General features: G+C 45.1%; 1 protein-coding gene across 8 annotated transcripts in view; it reads right to left on the bottom strand.

Moving 5' to 3' along the window:
- The window catches only part of ARHGAP26 (Rho GTPase activating protein 26), a 404,986-nt gene that overhangs the window by 50,280 nt on the left and 330,594 nt on the right, over window positions 1-24,112 (bottom strand). For all 8 annotated transcript variants that reach the window (XR_012125172.1, XM_073221874.1, XM_073221875.1 and 5 more), the window contains exon 20: window positions 19,690-19,843. Coding sequence is in view for 7 of the 8 variants with exons in the window: in XM_073221874.1 (XP_073077975.1) it covers window positions 19,690-19,843 (154 nt within the window). In the remaining variant the exon portion in view is untranslated. The remainder of the gene's footprint in view (window positions 1-19,689; window positions 19,844-24,112) is intronic.

The following is a 24,112-nucleotide window of genomic DNA, read 5'->3' as shown; positions in this document are numbered from 1 at the left end:
ACAACAAAAAGCAATACAGATATCAGCCTCCTGGAGCATAAAGTCACACACCCTTCACCAGTCCAAGGAGGAAGGGCTCGCTACAGTGGGCGTCTGGGGTCTGAGGCTGTCTCTCCCTGGCCCACGAACTCTGCAGGTCAGCCCTCCCTCCTCATTCAAGGTCAAACAGGCAATTCAGGCCTCGCCCAGCCGAGTACCGCATACTCCTGACCACAGAGATTGGTGAAGGGATGGAGACGTGATTCAATGAGGACCAATAGGAATTGTACCCAGCCTGCTGTTCAAGCTTTTGTACAAGAGAGGCTCTTTCTTTTCTCTGGGACTTTGAATTTTGGGGAAGTGAGTCCAGCTGGTGGCAACCACCTTGCATTTAAAAGGACAGAGCTTATCTATGAGAAGTGTGGACAGAGAGGTACCTGAGGGATGGCAAGAGCTGGGGCAGCATCTGAGTCCCTGGATCCAGCCATGTCTGAAGCCAGAAGTTCCAGCACTTCTCAAGTACATATGTGAACAAATAAGTTCGATTTTTGCCTAAGAGCGTTGAGTTGAGTTTTCTGTTACTTGTAACCAAGAATCCTGATCGGTAATTTTCTCAAGCTGACACATAAGGTCTTGACAATGACAATGGCCTTTACACTGAAAAGATGTCACAGCAGGGATGTTTGTACTAGTGCTCAGCTTCCAGAGACACGTGAGGAGGACAGGAACAGCCAGCTCGTTAGAGACCAGAAAGGCCCTGGATTGAAGTGTAACCGTTCCAAAAGCAAAGGCCCCGACAGTAACTTCAACAGTGCACGAGGCTTTGTGACAACGTGTCAGCTACAGCTGAATGGCAGGGATGCAGTTTCTATACTTCACATATAATTTAAGAGAATGGATGTTACTGATCCAAACAAAAATAAATACCAGGCTCACTTTAGTAGGTTTAGCACAGTAACTGAAGGCTGAACAGCTAAACATAGCAGCTCTGTCTAAGGAGTAAAAATAAGCAGGAATTTTCTGCAAGGCTATGTGATCACTATTTATGCTCTTGCCTTACTAAGTCCACTAGGAATCTGGCCTGTCTCAATTGTCTCTGAATTGCTCTGCCCTCTCTCTGAGCCCAGAACTAGTCTTCCTAGAGGCACAGTCCGACTCCAAGGTAAACAGCCCTTGCTGAAAGCTGAAGGTGTCAGAATTTGTCTGGTGTGTTTGGTGTTGGATCGTAACACAGACAAGAGGATACAGCTTATTTTTAGGTCTATTTTGTTGGCTTTTCACAACATAAACTCACAGCAAAGAGGATGAAGCAGAATGCTGTAAGGCCTGGTATGACACTCAGAAATGAAAATAGGCCCTTTATGGAAGAAAATTTGGGCTAAAAAAACAGAAGAGTTCCAGATGGTGAGGTCTATTCAACTGTGAAGCAAAACTGTGATGAGAGTAGGGAACATCTCAGGCAAGTCAATTACACAAGACAAATGGATAGAAGATGTTCCATTGGGACCCAGTTAGCATGGAATGCTGGAATGGGAAGACATTAGCACGCTTGCCCAGCTTTAGTGCCTAAGGAAGCAAAAATTATATGGACAGAAGAAACAAAACAATTGTAATATTATAGATGAAGAGCATATGTTCAAAGTCAGTTCTAAGCAATTCCCCACACATGCCCAGTGTGTTCCTGACTCGGAGACTTTTCCTACTGGTCTCCTTTCCCTGGTTCCTTCTGTCTAAATCCAACTCACTTTTCAAGACTCAAGTTCAAAGGCCAATCTGATCACAAAGCCTTCCTTGACCATCCTGTTTTGTCAGGGAATTCCAGGAGCACTTTATCCTGCAGCATCTAGACCTTTCAACGTTTCAATCGTCAATTCACATTTTAAACATTAATAACATTATACATTAATATATTTTACATTTCGGTTACTGTCATTATTAAGGGCACTATCCCCGTCTAACTCATCTTCAACATGATACGCTTTCATAATAAAGACACCCAGTAATTCCTGTTGAATGACTGAGGAATACTTTGGTTGGTGAAGACTGAAACACCCTGACCTGGAATAAGGAGAAAGGGGTACAGGAAGCCACTTCTCTAGTGTTGCTCCCATTATCTCCTGTCTGTTTTGTTCTGTGCACTGGAATGATGGCATCTGGGTTTTCTCCTTATGGAGGGGACTATGGCTGCTCACCATTCTGGAGGGCAACATGGATTCATAACCCACTCCCGTTGAAAAAAAAGTATCCCGGTGAAGATACCACAGTCGGCCTGGCTTGGTTACGCGCCCCCTCCATTTCCTCACACTGGTACCAGATGGTATAAAGTCTACATCAAGGAAGATCAAGATTTTACATCCAATAACTGCAAACAGTTCAAACTTAATTAAACACCCATGCTTTTATTATGACCAATGCAAGTCTCTCTAAGATGTAGCATATATGTCTTTCCTTCAAATTTATTGATAGATTAGGATTATAATCGTCCATCACTGTCCATGCTGTCATGTAGTTGTGACCTGTGGGGTTCTTGAGTATGAGAGGTGGTGTGATCTTCGTCCAGACCTCTGTATTATTATAGTCTTTACATCCATTTTCTCTACTCCTCTAAGCTCTCTGTACTTTGCCTTATCGGCAATTATTAACTTTTGTTTTGTGAATCAACAGAATGGAGTATTATATTCCAAACTACTGAATGATGGGAAACCTGAGAGTCAAGTTTTTTAATAATTGTGTGCAAAGTACAGTTTATCATGGATGCAGAAACCTTCAAGCCTGCTCCCCTCCCTGCGGTTCCCCCTGAAATGTTTGGTGACTCAGCTCCTGTGGCCACAGATGATCAAACTGTAGAAGCACCTGCCTCAAGGCGCCTGGACCCTAGTCTGGCCACTGGCCGATGACAGGACCGAGGAGAAAGCTGAGCTCCATCAGCTAGACTCTCATTCTCAGGAAATGGGGAAGGAGAGAATGAGGCAGAAGCAGATGAAATTCCGTGGAGAGTGAAGCTGTGAGGTAACCCTGGGGCCAGAAGAGGTCATGGCAATTCAAGTTTCAGACACAGATGTCCTGGCGGGGGGACAAGATGCATACACAGGATGGCGGGAAGGCGTAAGGCAGGCGTGGGCACCAAGCAGGGGGACACCGAAGGGCCGAGGGTGGCAATGCGGAGCCCACGGCCACCCTGCCTCCTTTGGGGGCTGGCTCCCCTCCAGGTGGCCCCCTCCCTGCAGCTCCAGCTCCCTCCACCTTCCCAGCATTCCTGGCCTGTGTTTCTACCCCACACTCCCTCGACCCCGTGAAGTGACCCGAGGGTGTCCACCAGACCAGACGGCAGGCGAAGGTGCAGGTTCTTCCAGCTCCTCAAAGGGCTTTGGCTCCCACTGCCGGGGGGTAACTGGGCCTGGTGGAGGTGAGCTGGTGAAGGGGCCGTGTGTCTCCTGAGCTCGGCTATGACTGGATTCCCACGGGCAGCCTCCTTCCCAGCCTGTTCTCATCAGGGGGCAGGACTCAGTCTCAGCACGACCTTGCAAAGGCCTTTCATGTCTTCCGTTACTGTCAACAGAACAACTATGACAGTAACAATGGTAGGCTGTATTTTTATTGAGCATTTATTATGTGCCAGAAGCTACACCAAGTATTTCACATGAACTATCACAACACACCTAAGAGGTAGATGCTATCACTATTCCCGTTAAGCAGATGAGGCTTACAGAAGTCAAGTAACCGCTTTATAGCAACATAGCTAATAGCAGTGAAGTGGTATATGAACTCAGGCACGTCTGTCCCAGCGCCTATGCCCCTAACCCTGTGGCAGGATGAAGAACGGAAACCTGATTTTTACCAAAGACTTCATGAGGTGGATTCCTGCCACACACTACATACAAGAAACTCTGTCAAATTTCCTCAGATAGTTTTGTTCCCTCCAAGTTCCTCCCTAATGACAACCCTCTCATCTCCTTTCCCTCTTGCCTCCAAAAATATCAACCGCTATGCCCCACCCAGCAAAACCCAAGCGCGGCCCTTAGGAGGCCTGGTTCCGCCCCCAGCTTCCGGCCTCACAGCTGCCCCGCGCAGCACCCGGCCCGGGGAACCACAGTCTTGACAGGATCGCATCCTCTCCAGGGCAAAGGGGACACCTTCACAGGGAGCCAAACACAGGCCAGCCCGCCGGAGCAGAGATGGTGTTTCCTTTATCTTCTTGACTACACATCTTACGTTTCCAGATGAGTCTGGAGTAAAGCTAGGCAGAAGGCCGTAGACGTACACAGTTAGGGCTCTGCCTGAAGTCACGCTGCTCTCCTGTTTTGGGGACCCAATGTAGCGATTACATACTAATATTCTGAATGACGGTCTTAGGTTTTCACTGAACATTTTATACATACAGACCTAATTCTTCCCAAGGTGTGCCCGGTTCAGTGCGCTACGTGGTGGACTTGCTTATATGCGGCACTCCAAAATCGAGGAAGATGGAAATCTGGCTCTGGAGGGGCCCCGACAGGAGCACTCACGTGATGGCTAACGGAGCTCCGTCCGGTCCCAGCCAGAGCAAGCTGTAGTCAAAATACCAACTCAGCGCAGGTTCTGTTACGCATCCCTTTGTACTGCCCCTGGAATTGGTTACTGCATTTTACCTTGAAAAGGATAAACTCCAGGAGATGTTTCTGGAAGTGGAAGAAGAGCCTGGAAAAATCAGCCATGTATGCCAAGAAGAACACAGTCAGAAGAGCTTCTTTCTCTGTCATGATGAACCAACCGGAGTGCTTGCTTGTGGGCATAATACGACCTAACTAATTCATGATGAAATGAAAGGCAGAACTTAATAACTGGCTTGTGAGAAAGAGGGAATTTGAATTATAATTTCTTTATAGACAAAGAACCAGGAAAAAGAGTCCCTTCACAGAGACTTGGGTGCTGCATGAAAATTTGCTAGCAAAACTTCTCTTGACCCATGGCAAGACACAGTCTCTTTGCAGCTTTCTGCCTACTCTGATTCAGAGATTAAGGAACTAATCCTAAAGAATTTTCCTTTTCCATATTAAGTCAGAAAATAATCCTTCAAAGTGTGAGTTAAATTTCAATTTAGCAGGATATTTGTTGTAGACATACACAAAGAAAATTTACACATGAAATTGTTACAGATTTTTGCTGCAAGTATTTGTTAACTGCTAGTTGTTTGGGAGGGAAAAAAAGTACAAGGATCCTAATGAGAAATTCTGGTTGGGGGGTAGAGATGCTGCATATTCAAATGATTCAATTCCAATCTTTCATTCCTTTCAACATTTTTTTCTCTATATATCATTCTTAGAGCCCCAATTTTAAATTTTGGGGATCTACAATGTTAGATCCATATACTTCTGTGGAAAAAAAAGAAAAACATTTGGGGCCTTGTGCCATCTTCTCTTTCATAAGCCCAGTGCTTGACAGCCAGCAGAGTCTTGGACACAGGAAGTTTCCGGGCTGATGGGATAGAAGAGGCGGGTCATGAAACTAAAATCCCTCCTTGCCCTCTCTTAGCAAGCGGGACCAAGGCAGACAAGGAAATTACAAGCTTCAAAGAAGATCTAGAAGGAGAAGTAGGGAGATTACTGGGAACCCTACCCACATGATGCAACTGCAAGACAATTCATTCATCCACCAATTATTTTGACTGAATGACCAGGCCACTCCCTTACTACTTAAACTCTGTCTCTTGTCGGTAGTGATGTTTCCCCGATGCACATAGATCTGATTTTTCCAGCGTGGGCTATGAGATTTGAGGGGAGGGTATTTTTTAGTCTCTTTCTTCTGGAAGAGTGTCTTAAGCAGGGGGTATTTAGTAGATGCTTGCTAACTGACTAGGAAGGGATTGCCAGGTCAGACCGATCCTGGGTGCTGGTGGCAGTGAGGGCTCCCGGGTACAGGGGGGCTACAGCAGCAAATATTCAGCTGGTGGCACCCTATTCCAAAGTGACACAAAGCCTGCATTCCACTGAGCTTTAGGAAAGGCAGAGGATGGGCAAGAGCGGTTGGTAGCTGTTCTCCTGCTGATCGTTACTTGACTGCACTGCGGTCGTTACTTGAGTCAGTGCTGGTCTAACAGCCGTTTGGGTGACTGCATTGGCCACGCTGGTCACTAACATGTGGATCAGCATGTCCAGGATCCCCATGACTCCACTCCTTGAATCCTGATCCCCTGCCAGTTCGTTTTCTGTGACAATGGCACATGGTAAGTACCGCCACAGGGTGACTAGATACAGTTCTTCTGATCCCGCTTTCACACGAAGGGTCGAGAGGAGACTGGGAAAGCGGATGTGAGTGTCAGCGGACGGAGGGCTGTCCCTCCCGCAAAGCAGACACTTACATGGCCCGCCCGCCGTGAGGTCTGCGCTGAAAGGGGCCCTTAGGGCAGGCTTCTTCCAAGGAAGAGGTGAAGTCAAGACGTTTGTTGGGGGATAAGAAATTGTTCTCGTGCTTCTGCCTTGGGTTTCCCAGCGTTCCGTCCGGGTTCTTCTGGGCAAAACACCGATGTCAGAGAGCTGTCATCTCCCTGGTCGGCGGTGTCTGACGTGACACGGGGCCGGCCTTGCCGATTTCATTCTCTCATTCTGTCCTCAACGCCGCTGCCCTTACATTCTGATCTGCAAGTTTCACCTGCCTAAATAACTTCTACAGAGGTGAAGAAAATAAACTGAACAGGGCTTTCCAACTTGCTCAAAACCTAAGATGGTTTTTCTCTTGAAATCATTTCAGTCACTGAAAAATAAAAGACCTCTTTTTCATGAAAGTGTCTAATCACAAACAATATCACTTCTACCCTAACAATAAAAGCTGAAAAGGATTATTGTTCCTCTTTTCATTAGCATGAAGCAGGTGATTTCACTCTCTAAGAGGCAGGGGACAGTGATGAATACCAGTCACTTAAGCAGTGTGCCTGAGGTTACCAGGGCAACTGCTAATTATTATTGAGTAACTCTAGTTTATCTCTACAAAGGTCAGGAGTTAAGATTTTTCCATTATATATTGTGCTTTAAAATGAGGCTTTTAAAGGAAATTGGGCAGATAGCAGGTGGAGAATGACAGATGATGATCAGGTGGAGGAACTATATATAGCTCGAGAAAACCGAACTACTTAAATTTCACAATGTTGGTTGAGGGGATGGGGAGGAGTTCATGAATAGTTGCTCAATGTAAGAAATGAGTTAGGGTTTCCCAAGTTAATAAGAAATCTGAAATCAGTTGAGATGTAGGGGTCCAACTGGATCCATTCTACTTAGCAACTTGAGACAAATTTCCTCTCAAGCAAGAGTTACCATTTATAGGACTAACCTAGAGCCCTGGACTCACCACCTGAGAGAGGAATCATTTGGCCATGGAATGAATGATGCGATCAGACCTAATTTCATTTAAAGCACCCTGAAAGCAACTCCTTGATACAGGCCTTACACTTCAACCACCTTATATCCCAACACCATCTTCCTCAGATCCCTAGCTATTGAGTATACAACAAATTTTAAAGGTTAAAAAAAAATTCCACACTCACTTCAGCAGCAATGCACTAAAAGTCAGAATGGCACAGAGATTAGCACGGCCCCTGTGCGGAATGATGACAAATCTGTGAAGCGTTTCATACTTTTCTGTATTTAAATCAAACCATCATGCTGTGTGCCTTAAAGGTATACAGTGATGATGTATGTCAGTTATTTTTCAAAACTGGAAGAAATTTAAAAATAAAAGCACATGTATTAAAAAAAAATTCTTCCCCACAAAAAGATACACCACACCTTTAAGAAGAGAATAGAAAATGGTGATCACAAAACTGAGCAAACCTATTTTCTGAGTTTTTGAAACGGAGTACTCAAAGCACGCCTATGTAAAAAAAAAAAAAAATCCCAACACTACAAAAGGGTACAAAGGGTAGTGTTGACAGGAAAAGCCAGTACCCCTCCCAGCACAGGTCACTGTCCCATCTGTCTCCATCAGAGACAACCACAGATTCATTCCCCTGTATCTTTCCAGAAACATTACAGACATGTACGTACATCTCTCTGTATATATATGTAAGTAGGATCGTACAATGCACACTATTGGTTTTCAAACCTTGCCATGCGTCAGTATCATCTAAGAAGCTTTAAAAAACGTTAAGACTCAGATCCCACCATAGATCAATAAACTCGGAGGCCTCAGGATGAGCCTAGCATTGGTGTCTCATATCTTCAGCCTCCTGGTGGGTGCTGACATGCAGCTGGGCTGAGAACCACATTCCCTGTCCTGTGCCTTGCTTTCCCCTGTAATGTCCCTTTGCAGGGCGCTCCACACCAGCACATACGGAACGACCTCTGCTACACCGAGGAGTATTCTGCTCTGCGGCTTGTGCAGGCAGTCCTTCATTCATGATCACCCCCTCTGGTCCCACTCTGGCTTTTATAAATGATCGTGCAATGTACATCCGTGCTGGACAGCACCCACTCCCAACCCGCCCTCTTCTCTGGGGGGTGACCAGCAAGGATTCCAGACATAGGGTTTCCCGTGCCCTCTGACTCCCTGTTGGCTTCCCCCAGGGGGAGGGAGCTCTGGCAGGAGGCGAGCACGAGGGAGGAGAAGGCTGCATCTATTCCTGCTTCCTTCCTAAGAGGTCACCTCCACCTGGCCGAGTCCCTCCACCGAAGGTCCTTTCATGGTGCTCACTCTGCACACTGCTCTGCCCTTCCGGGCTCTGGTGGCCGCTTTCTACTCAAGTCCCTACAGCTGAAGGATGGTGACCAGCTGGGGTGCTACCAGCCTTGGTTTACTGCAGTATCTCTTGCAATTCTCTTGCCCCCACTCCTTTGTAAATAAACTGTCCTTGAATTATGCTATTTCCATTGTGCTGATGTTTCTACTTAGGATTCTAATACATTATCCTTGAATGGACCTCTTTGCCTTTATTTCTTTGTGGACAATATCACCTTGGTTACCTCTGAAGATACAGCTTCTTCGCACAGGGCAGTAAGAGGAAATACGGTGGTTCTTAAAGCAGCTGTTTATCCATTTTCTGAGCATTTTTGACAACAGCCACACAGCAGCCCCATCACCTCTTCAATTTGTATGGAGTTTGAAAGGACACTGAAAAGTGCTTTGGGGAGAACGCACTGCTGCCTTGAGGAGGAAGTCGGGAGGCGCTGCAAGGGCACCTGGCAGAGCACCTGGCAGAGCACCTGGCAGAGCAAGCGCAGTGAGGGACTAAGATGCGGAATTCAGGATGACTTTTTTCATAAACTACATTTTCTTCTTGCCATAACAACAGTCAGATTTACACAGAGGCATGGGCTGGAAAGGAGTCCCTAAGGCTAATTAACCCCCAGTGAGAATTTGGGATTGCAATTAGGTTCTAGTCTAATTAGCACGGTTCCAATTGGCTCTGCTCAGCAGAGAAACAGTGGGGTAGACGGTTGGACAAGGCTCCCAAGAGTAAACGCGGAAGCCTGCTGACCTTGTGCAGGTAGCTGGAAGCCTGTCTTGTAACAGGAGCGCTTCTACTCATTTCAGTGTATTTTGCTATTTGTAGTTTTAGGAGTTTTACTTCATTTAAAAATTATCTCAGTGTTTTTAATCATAGGTTGCTTTGTGTTATACCAGGATCAAACGAACTAAACACTGAGTGTCTATCTACTGCCACCACTGAAAGAAATCAACACTAGAGGTTTGTTCACTGGTAGAGCAGTGGCCTAAGAGCAAATAATGATCAAGGAATTTTAAAAAATCAGAATGGCAACCAGTTTTTACTGACCACTTATTATGAACCAGGCCATTTCCTAAATGTTATGCAGGCAGGGGCTCTCTGTCCCCTCCTGGCGTGAGCAAGAAGCTCTGTCCTCTCACTGTATCTCTCAATAAAAGCCTCTCCCTGGCTCTCCTAAAAAAATGAATGAATAAATAAATGTTATGTAGGCATTACCTTATGTGACCTTCACAACAACCGTGAAGGTAGGTCTTACCACTATTATTATTATTGTTATTATTATTACCATTTCACGTAAGAGGTTTAACTCAGGGCAAACAACATGCCCAAGTTTATACACTTAGGAAAGAGCAGAGCCAAGTACCAGGCCACGTAAGCCTTTCCCTACACCCGATCCCAAAACTTTTTGTACAGATATGACCCATTTCAGCCTTCAGATAGCTATTTGTGGCCATACATCTATATATAAACCAAATCTCTGTTCTCTTGAAGGCTCACTGCCATAATAATACCATTCATTATAAGAAATATATTTTCCCCCTCAAAAGTGGAGTGTTGATTAACATTTCCCAATCTGTGGACTCCTGTTTTAAAGGGCTGAAGAGAAGTGCTGTAGAAAGCATCCTATGTGGTCAGATGCCCTTAGGAGATGAGTCATAACACACGCCCTTTAGGGAATTCACAGCGGACATACTGAAGGCTCAGAAGTCCTCTAAGTCAGAATGTGCCGACTTCAGCGGAGCTCTTGCCTCTCCACACACACCCCTTCCTGCGTCAGTTTGGGGAGCACTGATTAGAAGTCTCATGTCTCCTCTCCATGGTGATGCCGATCAAGCACGTTCGGCATCACGTACGCTGAGCGCTGTTTTCCTATCAGTATAAGGGTCTTGATCGTCTCATGTTCATGATACACACACAGGTGCTCAATAAAAATACGTTGGCCTGATGCACCCACCCTCTCCTGATTTGCAAAAAGCCGTGCATTTGCAGAGCAGCCGACTGGCTTCCTTGGGGAGCTGGATGGTGCAGCACTGGTGAGCTAAGTGGGTTCCTCCAAGAAGCTAACCTATCCATCCTCTGCTGCATAAATTGTATTGATCTCTAAGCCCAGGAGGCGGGTGCTCTTCAGGCTCCACCTCTGTCATCACTGCAGGGACAATCAGAGTGCCAGTGGCTTGCTGAGAGCTTTACAATGAGGTAAATCCTGACTTTATTCTTGTGGCGATCCATCAGCCTAGTGCACTACGATGATGGTCCTCAGACTTGAGCATGTATCAGAATCACCTGCAGGACTTATTAAACAGAGTGCTGGGCTCCCCATCCAGAAGTCTGGGGTGGGGCCTGAGAATGTGTATATCTAACAGGCTCCCAGGAAGTGAAAACGCTGCTGGTCCCAGAAGCATGAGAACCACTGCACAGGGCTAAGACTCTGCCCTAGAAGACCAGAACAGCAGAGACCAAATGAAGCCTACAGGAGATCTTGCATGGTTTTCTAGGCTCTTAATGCAGAGAAGTGGTTAAAAATAACATCCTATCTAACTAGAAATGTGTTCCTAGCTAAATAAGCATCTGCTTTCCAGACTGACTAAAGGTTTAAAAAGCAGTACTTTAATATGATTTTAATTTACCTGAATCTACCAATAAGACCCCCCAAATTACATAACAGGGAGAGAAAGAATTCCAAATCTAACCTGAGTGAGAAAAATGGCATTTTAGAGTTCTTTCAAAATTCCTTTACAGGCACAACAGTGCCAAAAGCCATGCCAAATCTTAAGTCTATTTCCTTCCCTAAAGACTCTACCAAAATTTGAGATTGAAAATGCCTAACACCTACTTACACATGTAAAATGCAGTGCTATAGGGCATTTGAGGGCAGCTAAACTGACAATGAAATTCATTCATTCATACATTTAATTAAATGCCAAGACTATAGCATCTACTGTGTGTCATGGCAAATTTTGGGAAATCATTTTATATTATTTAGCAAGATTAATTAGTTTACAAACACAGCACAGACCCTTTATACGATTTTTAGCTCGTAAAGGGGGATGAAAACAATATGCATGGAGGAAAACAGTTTTTTCATTTGTGACGATCACTGTGGCAGAAAACAGGGATGTGGCTAAGCGCCCGACCGTGTCCTGCCCCACCTCCTCCCATGCCCCCCCTGATGATGGGCTGTAGGGTCCTGGTGCCCCTGACAGCCTGGCAATTGGGAAAGAAATCCTGCTGTGCCCTGAAGTGCGAGGGCCGCCTCGGGCGATTCTTATGTGAAAAAAAGGACTGCGAGTAACCAAACACATTTATCCAATAAAAATCAGATGGGTCACCAGGCAGGAATCTCCACCCTCAACCCAGAGAAGCCAGCTGGGCTCCTGACTGGCGGGGGAGATCCTGGCTGGGGAATGGGAAACGCTGACAGGAAGCCACTCAGAAAACAATCTCTGGAAACGTCACGGGAACGTGGCCTGGTACCCAGAGGAGCTGCGCCGTGGCGGGCCAGGGGCCTGCGGGTGCAGGGGCGGTGCTTCGGGCTTGTCCGAGGAGCAACCGTGACCTAGCACACGGAGCCACTGCGGAGGCTGTGCGGAGGCTGAGGAACAGGCACATGGTGCCTTGTGAAATGCCTTATGCTTTCAAGGTATTCCCCGCGATGGGGGGGCCACCATGTTTTCAACTAAGACAGTCTAAAAAGACCGTTTCTGCTTGGAGGTGGGTGAGAAACAGAATCCTCAACCTTTCAGGGAAAGATCCTCCACAGAACACTGACTCAACCACAAAGGAAAATTTCCTCTTTAAATCCCTGCATTCCAAAGAATGACAAAGATCACTGTAGGAAAATCCTAGCTGCCTGGCTGGGTGTGACCCTTTGGCATAAGCCAGCACTTAGATGGTATAACTAACTGACAACAACAAAAAAGCCATTAATTATTGCTTGTCTGATGCATATTATTCGTTTTGTGATTCATGGTCTCAATAAATAACAGCCACGCACACAGGTCAGCAGTTACCCCGTGTGATCTGTAGGTTTCCAAATCTTTCAGGAACAGGTGTGCCTACCCCGCACTCTCGGTGTAAGTAAGGGGCAGCGACTGCCTCTCGAGGAGAAGTTCCTCCTTTCCACTGATGACTCGAAGACGGGACTGGCAGATGCCTCCAGTCTCGGATTCAAGGAAGGCAGCTGGTCGGGGGAGGTGAGGAGAATGCGGGCCCTCTGCACATAAGAAATGAGTGCCAGGGCTGAGGGAATGGGGGGACAGAAAGGAGAGTGTATGGGGGCCCCTCCACAATAACATTGGTAATAACTGCCATTCATGGTGCTGAACATGTAAGTGGGAATAAGTAAGGGTGATCTCATTTAATCTTCACAACACCTTTCTGAGGAGGGTATGATCACCCTGTTTAGATGAGGAAACTGAGGCAGAAAGAACTAAAGTCCCTTGCCTTGTCCCCCTTTCAAAACTGTATGTCCTTGACCCTAGTTCTCTCCACACGACTTCTCAGCTCCTGACAGAGCAGATACTCCCGTTATCACTACTGCGTGCAATCCATGAGAGCAGAATTATTAATTTTTTTTTAATCAGTGTATCTTCAGCACTCAGAGTAACAATACCCGGCCCACAGTAGGTCTTCAAACAATATTTGTTGAACAAACATTGACTGAATATGTAAAACATAGAATTTTAGAGGTATTTCTCAAGGCAAGTTTTCCCCTAGTTTTATCTGAGAGCGGCCGAATCAAATTCAGACGGCACCAGCCCTGCTTCAGAGCAACAGCTCTGCCTGGAAGCAGGCCGTGTTTATCCTCCGAATTCCAGGCACTGTTCTCTCGCCTCTCACTGGCCACGAAGACTGGACAGGACAGTTGACTCTGGCAGAATCTGAAGGCGTCTGGCACACACACATCTTTTAGGTCACCAGAAATAACTTGGAAATGCATGTGCGTGTGTGTTAAGCAGAAAGGACGAGAAGAATTAGTTTTATTTATGAGGCTACTGGGCAGTTATTTTTTTGGGGTGGGGACCCCTTAGGCGGGGTGGACTGCACGGCTGGGTTCCTCCCTGGTAATTACGTCCCTCCCCAGACTTCTTTCAATCTTAACCAGCCCCTCCCTCCCTACCCCAGCGGTCTGAAGAAATCATTCACCTAGCAGTTTTTAATTTGGGGGAATTACTGTGGTATCTTGTGTCCCCAGTGGGACATCCCCTGCCTTCTTTCTCAATATTTGTTTACTTCCTCTTTAAAAATTACTATCTTCCAGGAAGGCAGTGGCAGGGCGCTAACCACTGGTCACTGTGAGAGAAGAGAGTGACTTGTGTTTCTGCAGTCTTTTGTAAAGGCACCCATCAAACAATCTCTGTTCTTAGAGACAGGTCACCAACCCCACTTCTTACACCACAGGGAGTAGAGAGATGGGCATATTGGGGCCAACGACTGGCACCAGGCCATCTCTGTTGGTGCCAGGATAAAGACCTAGGACCTCCTGCTTCCCGTGCCAGGCTTCAGCCTGTCTTTCTCATTGCCTCAGCTGTCAGCTATGGGTTTTATTTTGTTTCTTAACTTCTTAGAATCTCATTTATGAGTCATTTTCTTTCAAAGAAGATTTTGAACATTGAGAGGCTAGTCTCCATGCTGCTGCTGCTCTTCAACAAAACCCACCCCCACCCCCACCCCAGGCAGCCCAGCCCAGCCCAGCCCAAGGCAGCTGGGGTCACTCCAAGATCACAGATGCACAGGCTTGGGGCAGGAACTACTGCTGAATAACTGGCCTCAACTCAGCGGCTTCTAACAACCACACTGGTTTGTTTCTCCTGAATCTGTGGGTCGATTGTGCAGCTTTTCTGTTGGTCTTTCCTGGACTCAGGTGGCTGCATTCACCTGGCTGGTGGCCTGGGCTTTTCCCGCGGCAGCTGGGCAGGATGGGAAGCTGCAAGGCCTTGTGGCCTGGGCTTGCAGGTCACACACCATCACTTCCACCACATTCTAAGGGACAAATCAAGTGAGAGGGTGAAGGCCAGCCTAGATTCAAGGCCTCCACCTCTAAACGGGAGGGGCTGCAAATATTCTTTGGCCATATTTTATCTATCACAGGCCGAAAGGCAGGAGATACAAGAGAGCGAAGCAGGCCAGTAGACAGGACTGGACCTGTGACCAAATTTTCTACCTTGCATAGGCAACTAGAAATCTATATTTCAGAAGACACGTATTAATAGACTTTATTTTTGGGGTAGTTTTAGGGTTACAAAAAAATTGCTCAAAATAACTTAGAGTTTCCATATACCTTACCCACTCTGCAAGTTTCTCCTTTAACCTGAACATCTTTTACTAGTTTGGTACATTTGTTACAAATGATGTACCAATACTGATATACTGACACATTATTATCAAATAAAATCCATAGTTTACTTGAGTGCTTTCTTAGCAAAGTAGGCAGCGCATCAGTCTCATGCATAGTTTACAGATTCATTCTTCACAAAACTGCTGTGGGTTTTGCAGGCTTTAACAGATGCATGTCTTATACCTACTATCACAGTTGTCACACAGAATAGTATCCCTGCCCTAAAAATGCCCCATGCTCCACCTACTCACCCTCCTGCCCACTATTTTATTTTTTTACTGACTATAGTTTTGTCTTGTCTAGAATGTCATATAGTTGATACCATACCATATTGTAGTCTTTCAGAGAGGCTTCTTTCACTTAATAATATGCATCAAAGGTTCATTCATGTCCTTTCATGACTTCACAGCTTGTTTCTTTCTATCAATGAATAATATCCCATTGTCTGGATGTACCATTGTTTGTTTATCCAATTCACCTACTAAAGAACATCTTGGTTGCTTCCAAGTTTTGGCAATTATGAATAAAGCTTCTATAAACATTTGTGGGCAGGTTTCTCTGTGGACATAAGTTTTTTACTCATTTGGGTAAACACCTAGCAGTGTGACTGCTGGATCGTGTCATATGGTAAGTCTATGTTTAGCTTTCTAAGAAACTACCAAATCGCGTTTCCAAGTGGCTGTCTCATTCTGCACTCCCACCAGCACTGCATGGGAGTTCCTGTGGCTCCACATTCGCACCAGCACCTGGTGTCATTGCTTTGGATTTTAGTCATTCTACTAGGTGTGCGCAAATATCTCATTATTATAATTTGTAATTCCTTAAAGACATAAGATGTTGAGCATCTTTTCATATGCTTATTTGCACCTGTATGTCTTCTTTGGTAAGGTGACCATTCAGTTTTTAACTGGGTTTTTCGTTTACTTATTAATAGAGTTTTAAGAGTTTTTTATTTTAGTTACTGGTCCTTTATCAGATACATGTTTTGCAAATATTTTCTCCTATAGTCTGTGGCTTGGCTTTTCATTCTCTTAGTAGTGTGTTTTGCAGAAGTTTTTAACCTAAATGAAGTCCAATTTAGCAATTTTTTTTTCATGGATTATGCTTCCAGTGTTTTATCTAAATAGTTATTGTCAAACCCAAGGTCACCTAGATTTTCTCCTGTGTTGACTTCTATAAGTTTTATAGCTTTTTATTTTACATTTAGATCTATGATCTATTTTGAGTAAATGCCCCATGCTCCACCTACTCACCCTCCTGCCCACTATTTTATTTTTTCTCTGTTTTTCTCATTTACTCCAAGTTACTTAGCATAAATCTGGGCACAAAACAGAGCAGCAAAACTTGCTGACAATTTTAAACTCTTTCGGTCCTATCTTACCCAGTGTCCTCTGATCTGAAAGGTGTCAGGTCTGTGTCTAGATTTAGTCTTTTGTATGTGGATGTCTAGTTGTTCCAGCATGAAATATGGGTTTTTGTGTGGAGTGTCCTGATTTTAAAGGCTGCCTCCGTATTGTTTTGGTGGGAGCAGCGCAGGAGGAGCTTAAACGTTCCTCTCCGGCCACAGTCTGCAGGCTGTTCTTCCCCCATCCTGGATCATCTCTGCTTTCCTAATGACCCTTATTGGAATGTTCTTCATCCACCCACATAGTATATTTTGTCTTTCTACCTTTCCCAGTGCTCTGACTGGTGAGTATACCCAACAGATAATTAGTTAACGGTTGTGGACTCTAAATGCACTTACGAGCATTAAGTCCCATTTAGCACTACCACGTACCACTGTCTTTCCTCCTCAGCCAGACTGTCAACTACTGGGGAGGCCAGGAACCCTGTTTTTCTCATTTACTCCAAGTTACTTAGAATAAATCTGGGCACAAAACAGAGCAGCAAAACTTGCTGACAATTTTAAACTCTTTCGGTCCTATCTTACCCAGCGTCCTCTGATCTGCAGGAGAGACGGCCACTCCAGGAGGTCTAGCTGAGGACCTGCTGAAGGGTTAAACCCTGTGGCCTTGCCCTGGCATGGCTAGTAATGGGGCATTTCTAATTCTGGTGCCTAATTTAACATTATGCCCACACAAGCAAGAGGGCTCTGACCACCTTGGAGAATTAGTTAAGATTCACCAATGAGACAGCAAACTGTGGTTTCTGAGGCACCAAAGGCTGTGGAATCAAAAATGTGTTTCTTGCATTATGACTGTTATAGGGTCATAATCATCACTCCAGTCATTATGAAAATAATGAAAAACAAATGAATGAAATAAAAAGAACTGACAGTTTCCTGGTGGCTGTTTCCCACCTTATGTCTAATGCACTGTCAAGCTGATGGTAACCCCCCACCCCCGACTTGGTTTTTTGTTTTCGTCTGTGTCATTCAGCGTCCCCAGGGACGGGCGTCTGTGCACTGCCAAGTGACCAGCGATGGAGGACATGAGGGGGAGCAGGGCTGAGGCTGAGGCCGAGCGGCCTGGGCTGGCTGGGACCGGGCCTCAGCCCAAGGCACACGTGCCCGCAGGCCTCTCACAATCCCTCTGCCCAGGGGCAGCGCTGCGGCTTCAGTTCGCCAGGACTACCCAGCTTCTGACTGTGGTCCCCGCAGGCAGACCCACGGCAGAAAAACCCGCAGAGGCACAAACTGGGGCACACCACCCCACTGCCCTGGGTTTCGGGAAGAGCTGGGGAACCTGCCGCAGGTGCAGGGAGCCTTCGGCGCAGCCCTCCTTCCGGGTGGGCCAAACTCGTGTCGGTGCTGTTTCCTCCTCCAGAACCGCCTTCCTGGGGCTCAGAACTCACAGGCGTCAGGCGTTCCCTCAGCGCGGAAGCTCAGCAGTTTTGTTGGGAATGCGCCCACACCCCGACCTCCAGCCCTTCTCCAAGGGCAAACAGGAGAAACTATGCCTGGCAGCACCATCCACTCCGGGAAGGCCCCCCGAATCTGCAGCAGACAGGGGACAACCCCTGCAGGTGGCGTCACGTGGGCAGAGTGACCCCCAGTGTTTTTTTTTTATGTGCAACAAATCATGTCTAGATAACTGAAAAAGATAATCCCAAGCCCCTCCTCCAGGATATGTTTAAAACACATCCCCCCTTCTCTGCTTAGCTGCCGAGGCAGCCTCTGTGTCCACAATGCACTCTGGAGGCTCAGGGGGCCCTCCACAACCGGCCGCTGAAAACAGGGAGCGGAGACCCCTGCTGGCTGCCGTCGGGGGTGCTAAGCCACCTGGGCTGGAACTCCAAACTTGCTCATGCTGAGCAATAAATAACCCCAGCAACTGAAAGGTTCAGAGGTTTAAACAAAATGGAAAAAAACCAGACCTAGAATCTCCTTAAGGTCTAGGAGTGCCCGAGAAAGCCAGACAGCAAGGGAGGGAGGCTCCACCGGCAGGACGGGCCCTGCAGAGCCAGGAGAGACTCACTGCCCGCGAGCTGGACCGGCTCTATCACCGTGCACTCCTGCGGCACTGGTCTACTTGATGAACAAACACATCATCTACCAAACAGCGGGTAAGCGGTTCAACTTCCCGATTATCAAGGTAGGATTGAAAGCTGCCAACAACTAAAAAGAGGCCTGACTTTCTCATGTACAGTATCATCTTACGCTGCTGTGGCATTTGCAGTAAAAGTACCTTTAAAGTCCATTTCACAGTCATTTTTCCTACCAAGCCTTAATATCCCTTAGTCCCTTCTACGGCAAAGTGGTTGGGCTCGCTCTGCAGATCTCTAAGCACCTTGAAGAGACAGAATGGCAGGGTGTGATCATGCAACCAGGCCCTGCAGAGGGGCACCCAAAATTCCAACATCCTGGTGTCTCCTCAGGTGAAACTGCCACCCTGAAGACAAACTGTGTCCAAACCTCGAACTGAGGCCACCATAGGATGGAAAAATCAACCCTGCTTTTCCCGAGGCTTATACAACTGTGGCCTGGGAGTTTGGCTGTTGTGGTGGCTTCACATTTTTTCTGCAAACGCTCCAGTTGACAAGATTTACGGGATGGTCTGAAGAAGTATGCTAGGCCATGTGGGACAAAACCATACGATAGAACTTTCTGGCCCTAGCGGAGTAGACCTAGCTTCCATGGAGGACTGGACAAGAAACCCCAAAATTGTCTGTTTTGGCTATGGGTGCTCAATCTCCAGGAATGGAGCAACACATGTTCTTCTCTCTCATACCGTCTGGTACGGGATCACAAGCCTGCTGACGTTTGAGGATCTGTCTCAAAGGGCTACTGGGGGCTCTTCTTTCGTAAGTGGACACAGAGGTGGCGCTGAACATTCTCAACAGAGGGAGGAAGGAAACCGAGACAACATGAATGAGCCAGACAGACTTGGCTACTGGTCTTCTGAGCTACTACAGTACCTGGGTGTTTGTAAAACTAAAAGAAATTGCTTTTCATGCCCAGCAGCCAGCACAGGCAACAGCCATCACAAAAGCCATCTCAGCAGGATGGTAAACCAAAGATCACCAAGGCCAGGAAGCAGTATATTAAGAATAACAATTCCCCTTTGAGATGATGATGCTTAAAAAACCGGTAACAAACGAGCCAAGCTTCAAGTGTAGGGAGAAGGTTTAAATCACACTCATGGGACAAAGCTCGAGGTCAGATGGGACGGGAGACCAGATCCTGGGCAGAACAGCTGGTCAAGGGCCTACCGTGCGGGCCGCCGGACGGCACACTTACAGTGAGTTGGGCCGCGTGGGTTTGAGCACATGCAGGTCTGGGTCACTGGAGTTCATGTTGGGCTGTAAGCTGCTGCTGGAATTAAGGATGCTGTTTGTATTCGATGAGACGACAGATTCCAAACTGGAGTTGATGATGCTGTTTCTTTGTTCCTCTGGGGGGAAAAAAAGGCCACAAGCCCCTATTAATATTATTTCACAGGGATAGCCTGTTCCTATCTGTACTAAAATTTATAAATAATGAGATTGGATTGAGATCTCTGGTTACAATGGGACAAAGAAAAGGAGACGGGAAAAGGTAAGAATTACAACTGGGAAAGGAAGAGTGAAAGGGGAACGGGTGACTTGAAACTACAGCAAAACCCTCTCCTCAGCTTGACACGACACACTCCCCTTTAAAACGACCGGCCTATCCTAAGTGTGGCCCGACTACTGCACCACAGACTGTCTCTTCTTTTGACTGGCAGACGGTTAAAACAGACAGCAGCCTTCATCAACCCCTTGCATTCAACCAGATCCTCCTGGTTTTGAATTTACCTTTGATTCTAAATAATTCGCCTTTTATTCTAAAACTCCTACCCCCAGAACGGTCTTGACTGCCCAGGCCTTGACCGAGCTCCAGTTCCAGAGCCCCTCACCCTGGAACAGCTGCTGTTTGGCCATGGACTTCCTATGACTCTTCAGTCTGAATTCCCAGGCAGCCCCTCTGCGTTGTCTCCAGCTCCATGTACCTGATGCTTAGCTTCAAGGCAGTTCTTCCACAAACAGATCTGTAAGGGCTACAGAATAGTCTGCCTGTAAAAAACTGAGTCCACAGTCCAAGCAGTCATATTAATGCTTGGCCAGGAGGGAGAAAACCTGAGTTCTTTTCAAGACTCTACCCCTGACTGATGTGGCCTCAGGCGATTTTCACTCACTCTCTGTTTCGTGGTTAAAAACCCGTAAAATGGGGAGAATGACAGCAGCCTTGCCCAGCTCGAGGGGCTGGCCTGAGGATCCAGTGGGATCATACACAAGAATGCTTTCTATAAATTTCACAACATTCCTCAAAGGAAAAAACCTTCTGTGTCTTCCCATCCTTAAAAACTTGGAACCATGCGTGGAAGAAAACATTTTTGGGATGATTTAGCTGCACGGTACAGGCACTACTGCTAGAGCCAAATATTAAGACTCGGAATGTCACTTTTCTTCCACATTCATAACAGACATACTGTATTGAAATCAACTGAAGTTTAGACAATCAATCAACTTATCAAAAAATATCCTGCCTGGGTTCATCCTCAGTGGACCTTTTCGAAATGAGCCAGAGGTATACCATTTCCCTAAAAAGACAGCCGAGGCTCACTAACATGGCAGCTTGGTAGAGGTTGACATTTGAACTCAGGCATTTTAGTCAATAAAGGGGGTGATGTCATGATCAAAAAATGCTTTTTCCTTTGAACTAGTCATGTGCGGAAAAATGCATTATGTTTATGAAATGATGTTGGAGTAATCTTCACATTAAATGCACACACACAGCACCCCCCCCGCACCCCCCCCCAAAAAAACCCTCCTATCTTGGGGCATTCTCAATGCCATGTCTAAAGCTCTATAGAAGAGTTAAAAACAGTATGAGGCTCTTGAGAGATTCCTGAACTCTAAGTAGATTTTTAAAAAGATTATCATGTTGATTCCCGAGATTTATAACTATTCATATTTCAAGAGCTCAAGTTCCAAACAGAAACAACAACAAAGAAAGACCAAAAGAGTCACATTGAGCCAAGAGGGGGACCCACAGGGCCTGCAAAGGGGAACCTGCTAAAGAAAAACAACTCCAGAATTACATAACTAGGGGATCATTGAGGGAATGGATACGGCACTTATCAGTATGAATCAGCATAAGAAAAATTTTCCTTTGCACAAAATACTCACATCAAAAATCCTAAAAGACTGTGAGAAGTCCAAGACCACCACATAAAAACAGGGAAGCAAACATAACATTTCTTTAGGGTTCAGTGGAGACATTTTCTGCTTAATATGGAAGGTGAGATGAGTAGTTTTATTAAATTTAGTTTGATGTCAAGTTGTTTGACATAACTCTCTAAACTCATAGGAAGTAGAAGAGTACACCTATAGCTCCTATTTCTCTTGTGATTATATTTACTTGTCTATGAGGGCTATGATTCTATAATTAAACACAAGTACCCCCAAAGTCAATCAGGGGATAGACAAAGAGTACAGAATATGATACCTAATATATAAAGAATGGAGGAGGAAGAAAAAGGACGGAAAAAAATGAACCTTGAGATTGTGTTTGTAACAACATACTGAGTTAAGTCAGACTGTTAGATAGTAAGGAAGTCACCCTTGAACCTGTGGTAAGCATGAATCTAAAGCCTGCAATGGCAATAAGTACACACCTATCGATAATTACCTTAAATGTAAATGGTCTGAATGCACCAACCAAAAGACAGAGTCACTGAATGTATAAAAATACAAGACCTGTCTGTATGCTGCCTACAAGAGACTCACTTCAAACCCAAAGACATATACAGACTAAAAGTGAAGGGATGGAAAAGATATTTCATGCAACTAATAGGGAGAAAAAAGCAGGCATTGCAGTACTGGTACCAGACAAAATAGACTTCAAAACAAAGAAAGTAACAAGAGATAAAGAAGGACATTACATAATGATAAAGGGGTCAGTCCAACAAGAGGATATAACCATTATAAATATCTATGCACCCAACACAGGACCACCTACATATGTGAAACAAATACTAACAGAATTAAAGGGGGAAATAGAATGCAATGCATTCATTTTAGGAGACTTCAACACACCACTTACACCAAAGGACAGATCAACCAGACAGAAAATAAGTAAGGAGACAGAGGCACTGAACAACACATTAGAACAGTTGGACCTAACAGATATCTACAGAACACTCCACCCAAAAGCAGCAGGATACACATTCTTCTCAAGTGCACATGGAATATTCTCAAGGATAGATCACACACTAGGCCACAAAAAGAGCCTCAGCAAATTCAAAAACATTGAAATTGTACCAACCAGCTTCTCAGACCACAAAGGTATAAAACTAATAAATTATGCAAAGAAAACAAAAAAGCCTACAAACATATGGAGGCTTAACAACATGCTCCTAAATAATCAATGGATCAATGACCAAATTAAACAGAGATCAAGCAATATATGGAGACAAATAACAACAATAACTTAACACAGCAAAATCTGTGGGATGCACCAAAGGTCATGCTAAGAGGTAAGTATACTGCAATACAGGCTTCCTCAAGAAAGAAGAACAATCCCATATGAACAGTCTAAATTCATAATTAATGAAACTAGAAAAAGAAGAACAAATGAGGCCCAAAGTCAGTAGAAGGAGGGACATAACAAAGATTAGAGCAGAAATAAATAAAATCAAGAAGAGTAAAACAATAGAAGGATGAAAGCAGGAGCTGGTTCTTTGAGAAAATAAACAAAATAAATAACCCCCAGCCAGACTTATCAAGAAAAAAAGAGAGTCTACACACATAAGCAGAATCAGATATGAGAAAGGAAAAATCACTACAGACACAACAGAAATACAAAGAATTATTAGAGAATACTATGAAAAATTATATGGTAACAAACAGCATAACCTAGAAGAAATAGACAACTTTATAGAAAAATACAACCTTCCAAGGCCGTCCCAGGAAGAAACAGAAAATCTGAACAGACCAATTACCAGCAACAAAATTGAATTGGTAATCAAAAAACTACCTAAGAGCAAAACTCCTGGACCAGATGGCTTCACCACTGAATTTTATAAACATTTAGTGAAGACCTAATAGCCATCCTCCTTAAAGCTTTCCAAGAAGAAGAGGAGGGAATACTCCCAAACTCAGTCGAAGAAGCCAACATCACTCTAATACAAAACCAGGCAAAGACTCCACAAAAAAAGAAAATTACATACTAATACCCTTGATGAACATGGATGCAAAAATACTCAAAAAATATTAGCAAACTAAATTAAAAAATACATCAAAATGATCATCCATTATGATCAAGTAGGATTTATTCCAGGGATGCAAGGATGGTACATTTGAAAATCCATCAACATCATATGTACACCACATCAACAAAAAGAAGGACAAAAACCACACAATCATCTCCATAGATGCTGAAAAAGCATTATTTAAAATTCAACATCCATTCATGATAAAAACTCTCAACAAAATGGGCATAGAGGACAAGTATCTCAACATAATAAAGACCATATATGACAAGCCCACAGCCAACATCATACTTAACAGTGTGAAGCCGAAAGCTTTTCCTTTAAGATCAGGAACAAGACAAGGATGCCTGCTCTCCCCATTTTTATTCAACATAGTTCTGGAGGTCCTAACCATGGCAATCAGACAACATAAAAGAAATAAAAGGCATT

The sequence above is a fragment of the Manis javanica genome, chromosome 14 (assembly GCF_040802235.1).
Source record: "Manis javanica isolate MJ-LG chromosome 14, MJ_LKY, whole genome shotgun sequence".
Lineage (NCBI taxonomy): Eukaryota > Metazoa > Chordata > Mammalia > Pholidota > Manidae > Manis > Manis javanica.
The sequence above is the reverse complement of the archived record's forward strand: the minus strand, read 5'-3'. Positions and strand labels throughout refer to the sequence as shown.